The sequence below is a fragment of the Engraulis encrasicolus genome, chromosome 11 (assembly GCF_034702125.1).
Source record: "Engraulis encrasicolus isolate BLACKSEA-1 chromosome 11, IST_EnEncr_1.0, whole genome shotgun sequence".
NCBI classification, from domain to species: domain Eukaryota; kingdom Metazoa; phylum Chordata; class Actinopteri; order Clupeiformes; family Engraulidae; genus Engraulis; species Engraulis encrasicolus.
In genome coordinates this window covers 47,839,236-47,849,088 of record NC_085867.1, presented here as the reverse complement: position 1 = coordinate 47,849,088, position 9,853 = coordinate 47,839,236, and the positions used below count along the sequence as shown (strand labels likewise).

The 9,853-nt window shown below is 44.7% G+C and overlaps 1 protein-coding gene across 1 annotated transcript in view; it reads left to right on the top strand.

Annotated features, from left to right (window-relative positions):
• The first annotated feature begins 1,662 nt into the window (after positions 1-1,662).
• rhof (ras homolog family member F) overlaps positions 1,663-9,853 on the top strand; it is a 17,923-nt gene continuing 9,732 nt past the window's right edge. Inside the window, exons 1-2 of the mRNA XM_063210796.1 lie at positions 1,663-2,404; positions 4,581-4,668. Of these exons, the coding sequence (XP_063066866.1) occupies positions 2,240-2,404; positions 4,581-4,668 (253 nt within the window). The 5' untranslated portion in view covers positions 1,663-2,239. The remainder of the gene's footprint in view (positions 2,405-4,580; positions 4,669-9,853) is intronic.

The window sequence follows — 9,853 nt, the reverse complement described above, 5'->3', positions numbered from 1 at the left end:
CGGTGTAATTACATGGTCCACACGGTAAGCCAGCCTTGTCACAATGGATGTGTTTTTTTTACAATCGCAGGAGGGACACTGGCACTCTTGGTAAATGTATATTATAGCCTTAATATTCTCTGGGAAAAATAGTAATGACGAGTTAAATATGGTGAGGTTTAACAAACATTTGGTTATGTCTGAGAACATGTCTTGTTTTGTGTAGTTGTGTGAAGACATGTCAAGCTATTCTTGATAACCTTGGTCTCTGTATATGTATATAGTTAAATAGGGGAGCATTCAGCTGATAATTGTTCCTCTAGATGGCAATGAAAGCTCTAGTTGAGCTGTAGAAAGTGGGTCAGGTCTTATGTGATTGCATTTCCCATTCCAGTTTCTCTGGTTGCATGTTGTTTGTGGGGTGTGAAGCAGACAGACATGAGAACACTTCTTTTTTTCTTTTTAAAAAAAAATCTGGGCTATTTTCTGTGAGAATGATGTTTGCATGAAGGGTGTTTTTTTTTCCTTTTTTAAAGTGTAAAATGTATTTTCATGAATATTAAATGTTAAGAACGTGTAAATTTGGTGTGGGCTGGTTTTGTTATAACTTAAACAGAGTTTGGTAATGTCATTCATATCATGATCACTTAACTATACGTGTTCAATTATTCACATTAATTCTATTCAGAATGGATGTTCATCTTTTAAATCAAATTAAAGTGACAACCAAATAAGTCATGCTCCTGACATGAGAAAAAAATGACAATACTGATTCATCCATAAAAATAGGCAGGTTTTTGTTCCTGGGAAAAAGTAGGTGGGATCTCAAATGCATCCAGGCAGTCGCACAGACATTTGACCGAACACCAGCACTTTGCATGTGAATGCTTGCCCGTTAAACTCAAAACCAGATTATGACACTCATGAGTCAAATCATTTTTATTTCTGGTGAAAACTTCCGCCTCTCCAAGCCTTTATCTATTTATGTATGTAATAAAAAAAAAATCTATGGTGCAGGCAGTGTAATAAAGTATTATCTACAGAAAATGATGAGCTGTTCACAGTTTTGTAAGCAATTAAGTGGATAACGGAGAATGAGGAAGCATAACATCAGCATACACTTTAGTTCAACCTTTAACCCTATTGCTGTTTCAGGCAGCGCACATAGATACAGCTACATGTATGATACTCAGTATTGGCCGCTCCCATGTGTCCTTACGGATGTGGTAGCCAGCTGGGGTTGCCATCCTTTCCCAACCAAGTCCTGACACACATCAGGGGGAAATAGGGAAGGAGGATATGGAGAGGATGAGATAGAAAGAAATAGTGAAGGAGAATATGGAGAGGGGGAGAAAGAAAGAAATAGTGAAGGAGAATATGGAGAGGGAGAGAAAGAAAGAAATAGTGAAGGAGAATATGGAGAGGGGGAGATAGAAAGGTGGAGGGAGGAAGAGAGAAGGGGGGGGGGAGTAGAGGAGGCAGCAGAGCTTGCGTCAGACAGTAGTGTGCTGCTCTCACGGTAAAGCTGTGTGTGTGGGTGTGGGTGGTGATGTTGCAGCTGAGCACAGTGCTTGTGTGTGTGTGTGTATGTGTGCGTGTGTGGTGAGAGACTCAGATGGAGAGTCGTGTAGGGTGGGGTGGGGTGGGGTGAAACAGCATGGGGCCGGACGTCCTCCTCTCTCTCTCTCTCTCTCTCTCTCTCTCTCTCTCTCTCTCTCTCTCTCTCTCTCTCTCTCTCTCTCTCTCTCGATGGCTCACCTACACCACACCACAGCAGACATGCCCAGCCCTCCACACGCTGCCTGACACACCAGCACCAGCAACACGCTCGTCTCATAGAGCCCGGCTGACGCCTCACTCATAGGCAGCCGAGACAGCCAGAGGACTCGTGGAGGTAGAAAAGAGCAGACCCAGAGGGAGCAAAGGACATGATCTAAACAAAACAAAACAGAAAAGAGTCAGTGACTCACTGATGGAGAAAAGACCAGAGGACATCAGCTGAACTGAACTAAAAAAAAATGAGGCAGTAACACACTGAGACAGAAGAGAGCAGAGGACATCAGCTGAACTGAACTTAAAAAAATGAGCCAGTGACACTCTCAGTGAGAACAGAGCACAGAAGACAGACCAGCCCAGGAGCTGAATTGAGCCTTGAGCCAGTGGCACACAGGTGGGGTTGTGGTGGTGGACACGGGTGGGTGGGTGAGTGGGCAGGCAGGTGGTTGGTTGGGGGAGTGGAGAGGGCTGAGGGTGCTGCCGCATGCACCCCAAAGGAGCCGGAGCGATGACACAGAATGGAGGGTCGACGCCGGTGCCCAACGGCTCCCCGGCCAAGGCAGACGAGCTGAAGATTGTCATCGTGGGTGACGGGGGCTGTGGCAAGACGTCGCTGCTCATGGTCTATGCCAAAGGAGACTTCCCGGAGGTAAACACTTATGCCGTTATAGCTAAACAAGTTCTTTTGCTTCTCTAAAAACATAAACTTTGGAAGGTTTGAATGTTCAGAGAACAGTCTGTGGGGTGTGTTTTTGTTTTTCCCTTAATGTTCATTCTCTGATTAAGTTTCCTGCCTCATACCTGCTGCGCCTACATTACTGAAGGCTTGTGCACAAGGACGTTTATGGACATAAATTCAAGGGTATTGTTAAGGATATGGCAACTGGTTCACTGTACACACATCTGTGCATGTGAGAAGGATGTGGGGCACTCAGCTCTGGAGACCATCCCCGTCTCCTGTTATTCTGCCATGCCCAGAGGTGAATCTTGCCATCAGGCAAGGTAGGCAGCCGATTGGGGCCCCCAAGCCCCTAGATAGTGAATAACAGCCCATACTGTTGTACAGTAGTGGTGATTTTGGTTCTTTTGCATTGGGGCCCCACCTGACCCTAGAATCGCCTCTGGCTATGCCATGTGGTGGTGGTGGACCTGCTGTGGCTTACCCACCTGTGAGGAAGGTGATGGGCAGTGTTGCCAGATGTGTCTGACCAAATCCCGCCCAAAAGCTTCTCAAAAACCGCCCAAATGCACTAAATTCCGCCCAAATTCAAGAAATTACGTTGACTTCTATGGGCTCAAAACGGCTGGAAAAACCGCCAAATGGCCAAATTTTCCGATTTTTACCCGCAGACGCTCATCCAAAGTAGCCCAATTGGGCGGGCACCCGCCCAATCTGGCAACACTGGTGATGGGCCTCTTGGTGAATCTTGAGACTCAGCTCGTGTATTTGCCTGTTGTGTTTCGCCTTTTATCTATTTGTCTCAATTTTTAATGGTCTGTCTTGGCAAAGTATATATTTTCATGGGTGACACTAAATGAAGGGCACTCTTGCTCACAAGCAGAAGTGTCAATAGGGTTTCTGTCAGACAGGGGTGTTAGCCCTAGGTTCTACACAACTTGAGTGTTAACAGAGCTGAGTCATTAAAATTCCCATGAAATCTTGAGACTGTACAGAGCTTCAGACATTCTTAGTCATCTGAATGTATTCATCAGTTACACAGCTATGTATGTAGTTGATAATGCATCATTATAACACCAAAAACAAGGGGGTGGTATTTCAGTGTAACCAATGGTGAACATGCAGGTTAACAAGCAAGTGCATGTGATACATCCTATAATGGGTTTTTTTGTGTGTAGCCTAATGTTAAGGTCAATATACATTTTTTAGAAGAAGATACCGCACACTCTTGTCCATCGTGCTGCAATTTATTAAGGAAACGTTGTTTTATTAATAAATTGCAGTACGATGGACAAGAGTGTGCGGTATCTTCTTCTAAAAAACTGATCTACCCGCTACCTGCACCTCGAAACCTCTGGTGTGCGTTGGTTTCCTCCTTCAAAAGGTCAATATTAATAACAGTGTTATGACGTATTCGTTAATGGCTGTCTACCACATTTGTTCTAAGTCTCTAGGACTTTAGATGTTGTCAACACCTTTCAGCTGTGTTGTGCTCTGCTCCATGTCCTCCTTTTCGCCCCCCATGAGGCTGCTCCTGTAAAGTTAAACTGTCTTTTGTTCCTGTGCACAATGACGGCTTATTGTGACTTTCTGTCAGGGTCAAGTGGAACCAAATATCCATAGCTGTGGGTTCATTTGACTAGAAAAGAGGTTGTTTCACACACAAAAAAAGGGCTGTGATGGGAGTGGGAAGTGGTGGGCAGTTGCATTCAGTATGTCACATTTGTGATATGCCCCTGTAGTCTTGTAAAAGTACAGTTGTGGATTAAAGTAAGTAGTATGATATTATTTATTTGTAACTATGTAACATCAAACTACTAGTGTTGTAATTCAACCCATAACAGTACCTTTACTTTACACATCTCAACTCTTGGCACAGAGCCTATGTTATCACCTTACTGTCACCAAAATTGTAATGGCTATGTCTATGTCTGTTACTTAAGGCTCTCGGTAATGTCATAGCAATGTTGTTATGATGTAGTTTATAGTTAGAGTATTTACAGCAAATAGTGAATAGGCCCGCCGGCGACCCCATCTGCACTAAGAGGCTACATCAAATAGAAGTGTTTCATTTTTCATTTTTGTATGTGCATGTACTGTAGGTAACCCATGATTGTCTCTTCCTATCTTGTCTGCTTCATTTCAGAAATACGCCCCTTCTGTCTTTGAGAAGTATGTTACAACGGTGTCTCACGGTGGCAAGGAGATTCAGCTGAACCTGTATGACACGGCCGGTACGTACCTACAGCACGCCACGAAGGTGTGCCGACCCGCCCCACCCGCCAGCGCCGTCTCTCCAGACACACCTTAAAAGCAAAAAGGCTTTTGTCTAATCCTCTGCGCCTCAGTTATTAAGAAATCTGGCAGGTATTCAACGTCAAACAGTGTGCTGTGCTGAGAATGGGTGGGTGCCCAGGATGATGGTGGTAAGGCCCTTGGCTTGGGTGGGGTCATTGAGAGTATGTAGAATGGACGCCAAGATTCTATTCCATTATGGAAGCCAAAAGAGGAGCCAGGCTGGACCTGAAAATATCAGAAAATGGCCAATTCCCACTCATGTATACTCTCAATGGGTGGAATGCACAGGATGATGGCAGTAAGGCCGTTGGCTTGGGTGGGGTGGGGAGGACAGAGAAGCTGACTGGGAGTGAATCAGCAGGCAAAGGGGTCTGTGGTACTGGGCCCAGGGAGATGGAGGCCCCACAATTGGGTCCTCATTACATGGCTTTCAGATGACTTTGTCCTGGGCCCAGCCAAAGCTGTCAGCGAGCCTGGGGGTGGGACGGGACATCCATCGCAGTGCCAGGGAGTTGGAAGCAGTGTTGCCAGATTTGGGCGGTTACCCGCCCAATTGGGCTACTTGGGATGGCCGTCTGCCGGTAAAAACAGGAATATTTGCACATTTTTGTGCACATAGAAACCAATGCAATTTGTTGAAATTTGGCAGAATTTAGGGCATTTTGGCGGTTTTTGAGAACCTTTTGGGCGGGATTGAACCAGACACATCTGGCAACACTTGGTTGGAAGCTTTTGAGAGAGGAGAGGCTGGATAACAGGAGGTCAAGGGGCAGTTTCACCTCTCTGCCTGCATGCCATTTGATGAGTGTGGATCAACAAAGAGCTCTGTTGTTGTCGAGAGTGAGGAATGTTAGCCGATTAATCAATGAGGTGCCGTTCCAACCAAAGTAGAAAACCGATCTCGAGGACTTTCAACCTTTGGCTGATCCCAATCACTGACAGAGGATACTGCATTTTCATTTTCACTTGGCTTCGCATAATCTCTCACAGAGGGGAAAAGTACAGAGTGCTTGATGATAGAAAGAAAAGGAAAAAAAGATCCATACATTGTGTATCTCTGAGACAGTAATTCTGCTGAAATCAGTTCTTCTGACAGACTAGTACGGTTTGTGCAGTTGTGTTTCCACCTAACAAGACGTTCGAAGTAAAAACCTCAATATGGCGTCGACCAAGCTCTGCTACTGAGCAGGATGTGGTGGTGGTTGCTAGGATAACCTCATTTGCGATGGCGCTTTAGTAACACGTACTGTAGAGAAAATACACAAAAGCACGTTGAAATTAATTTCCAACAAAGTGTTTACAACCGTAAGTGTGACCACAATGGATGTTTTTTTTTATCCTAACTTCAGACAGTTGAAAACCGTGCCATGTGGGTAGGTTATTGCTTTTGCCTTTGCTAATAAATAACACATGTGAGTGAGCCACTAAGTTAAGCATGGTCCACTCACCAGGATTTACCAGTTCTGATCATTCGATCAAATACTGTATGTTGGAGGGTGTGTAATGTGTAACAGAGATTGACACCTTTAAAACAGAGGGATGGTTTCAACACTGTCTACATGTGGGCTCAGTGTCGTGCACAGACAGGGGCAGGTGCTCGAGGTGGGGGCAGGGGGCATGTGGACCTTACAGCTGCCTCACTAGGATATAGAGGCTGTAGCCTATAGTTCTAGTATTATATCAGGGAATTGTCACATGCTTTTGTTTGTCGAGCATTTGTACCGTAGATGATCATGTCAACACAGACCACAGTACATTGTGAAAGAAAAAAAAATCCAAAAAAGAAACTTTCAAAAAAGGGCCTTTTTTGTCCAATAGTGCAAAGGTGCAAGAGCTTTAGCACCACCACGTAACATATCTGTGCACACCTGGGTCAAAGACGTCCAACATGTCCTTCAGTGCAACGGATACTTTTGCTTACTGTAAATGCAAAAAAAGAGATTTTGGCTTGGCTTTCATGCATTCACTTTTCAAAAAAATGTTTTGAAATTTCAAAGTTCAACACAGTTACAGTAAGCAAAAGCATCTGTTAACACTGAAGGACTGTGTAATGTTGGACGTCTTTGACCCACCTATGTGTGTGGGCTAGCGATCCTTCTGATGACTGGTTCAAGTGCAGATACATTAGTTGTCAAGTACTCTGTTTGCAGTGTGAGTCAGGTAATGCTGACCAGAAAAGGAACCGCCAGTTCAGGTCGCGTTGTGCTTCTTTACCTCAGATCAGGAAACAACGGCTCAATATTTCATTCTCTGTTGTGTGTGTGTGTGTGTGTGTGTGTGTGTGTGTGTGTGTGTGTGTGTGTGTGTGTGTGTGTGTGTGTGTGTGTGTGTGTGTGTGTGTGTGTGTGTGTGTGTGTGTGTGTGTTTGTTTTGCACCTCATAGCATAGCAACCTTCTCTTTTTTTGACCACTCCCTTGAACATATGCGGAACAAATGAAAGAGTTTTAAAGTTTTTGTTTGGTCATTTGCAGGATATGGCTGAAACACTGACTTGATAAGCCGGCGCGAACCATGTCCATCATATCCCCACTTGGAATGAGGAAGTTTCAAACTCTGTAATTTGGGTGGGACCTTTTATCAAAGAGAAGTAGCCTAGGCTAAATACAGCATATGGCCTTTGCCCTTCCTCATTTTTTTGCGGTGTGATACAGGACAGACGTTACAATTTGGTCCGTTTCCCAGGCAGGTCTCGTTTGTTTTTGTCCAGAGATCATTCATCATGACCAGGGGAACTGCAGGGAAACATGGCCATGTTAGCGGACACCACAAGTCGTTAGGCTGCGAACTGTCCCCACACTGTGTAGCTTATCTGTGTGTGTGTATGTGTGTGTGAGTGAGTGAGTCAGAAGAGTCCTAACTAAAACGTATTTGTGCACTGGGTCTGTGCACCACAACTCTTTATTGTGAAATAGTTAGACAGTGACAGTGTGACGCATGGCCATGTTAGTTGGGACCCTGGGCTCTGTGCATATAGTGGGCCCTAATTGTTCTCACATTATGCAGATTTTCCGTAAGGGAGTGAAGGGAGGGAGTCAACAGAATCCTAAATCCTAAAACCCATTTATGCATTTTTCTAAGTACCCCGTAAATGAGTTGTGAAGATTATGAAATTGTTTAACAGTGTGACATGTGGCCATATTAGTTGGCACCCTGGGCCACAAACTGTCCCCACACTATGGTGATTTTCTGTAAAGGAGTGAAGTGTGTGAACAGAATCCTAAAAAAAAACTATTTGTGCGCTTTTCTAAGTTTTCTAAGCTTACTGATTATGAAATTGTGAAATTGTCTAACAGTGTGACATGTGGCCATATTAGCTGGCACCCTGTACCCTGTACCCTGTACCCTGTACCCTGTGTCGTGGCCCCACACGGTGCAGCTTATCTGTGAGGGAGCGAGTGCAGTCCTAGTCATAGTCATAGGCCTCTCTGCTTGCTGTGCTGCACAGGAAAAGGAAGCCGGTGGCAGGATGTGGTTAGGAGCCTTGTCTCTTGCTGCATACACATGTTCTCCAAACACTCTATTTGCTCACTTGCCAAGAACTACTGATGGAGACACACGCACACACACACACACACACACACTCGCGCACACACACACAATCGCGCACACGCGCGCGCACGCACGCACGCACGCACGCACGCACGCACGCACGCACGCACACACACACACACACACACACAGGATGACAGGGTGACAGACACACACACAGACACCCACACACACACACACACACACACACACACACACACACACACACACACAGGATGGCAACTAGACAGACGTACAGCCAACCACAGATACATACACACACACAGAGACACACTGGCATCTACGTACCACATCCTTTTGTAGGATGTTTCAGCCGTGATGTGTTACTGCAATGCGAGAACAAGCACAAGTTAGCCATGAAAGCTGGCAGGATCAGTCGGTCACACCACAGACCAATTAGCATCACACTAAACCATTGAAGCATACAGGCCCAACCTGAATGTGTTTTACCTCTTACAGCAACTAAAACTTCGCATGATGTTTTGATTCAGTGTGTGGGGATGGTGTGTTGTAAGGAGTTCGCATACTCTGGAATGTAAACAGATGATAAGTGAAGCATTTCAGAGCCAAGATCTGTGGAGTTTCATGCTACAGCAGCTACTGGGTTGGTGCTATACATGGTGTCATCACCGACTTATTCATTAGTTTTGAAACTTTTTTTTCTGATCAAATCTTTTTTTTTTTTTCAAATAGATACATAAATGTCCGCAGACTCCCTACACAGCTCCTGTGTTGTTTTTTTTATTTTTCAAGTGAGTGCTTTCGAGCTAGTTGCTCTTCAACAGTCTGAAGAGCGACTAGCTCAAAAACGCTCACATGAAAAATGAAAAAAAAAAAAACAACAGCACAGGAGCAGTGTGCGGACATTCATTTTTATTTTCATAGTACTCTGACCTTTTGTCCTGCACCTGCGTCTTGGATGTGCGCACCACTACTTCATTCAAATAGATATGTACAATACAAGCTGTATTGTGACAGAGAAACCAATGAACAACTCATGCACACACACATTTCTTCCCCACACTTCCCACCCCCACGGCATTAGTTTCATTTCTGAGGAGCTACTGGGTTGGTGTTTTAGTTGTGTGTCATCTTCAACCTGTTTCAACTTGCTTGAGGTAGACTTCAACTTGTTTCCTTTTTAATTCTGAGGAAAGCAAAAAGTATTGTGTCGACAGATAGCTTTCATGATAAAAAACCCACAGTGTTTTTGTTCCTTGTGTTATAGGTAGATGGTGCATCATCAGTGTGTTTCTTTTCTTTTTAACCCCTTAGCGCAGAGCCTAATAGGCCCTATGTTATAACCTTACTGTCACCAAAATTGTAATGGCTATGTCTTAATCTGTTACTTACTTACTCTCTGTACTGTCATAGCAATGTTGGCATGATGTAGTTGAGTAGGGGGGCAAGCACTATTCAGACATACCACTATTCAGACATACCGCTATTCAGACATACCGCTATTCAGACATACCGCTATTCAGACACCGAAATGCCGTAGGGTTGGGGTCAGGGTCAGGGTAACTGCATGCACTCTCCCTAAACTGAGAAAACCTGAGCACAAACCACAG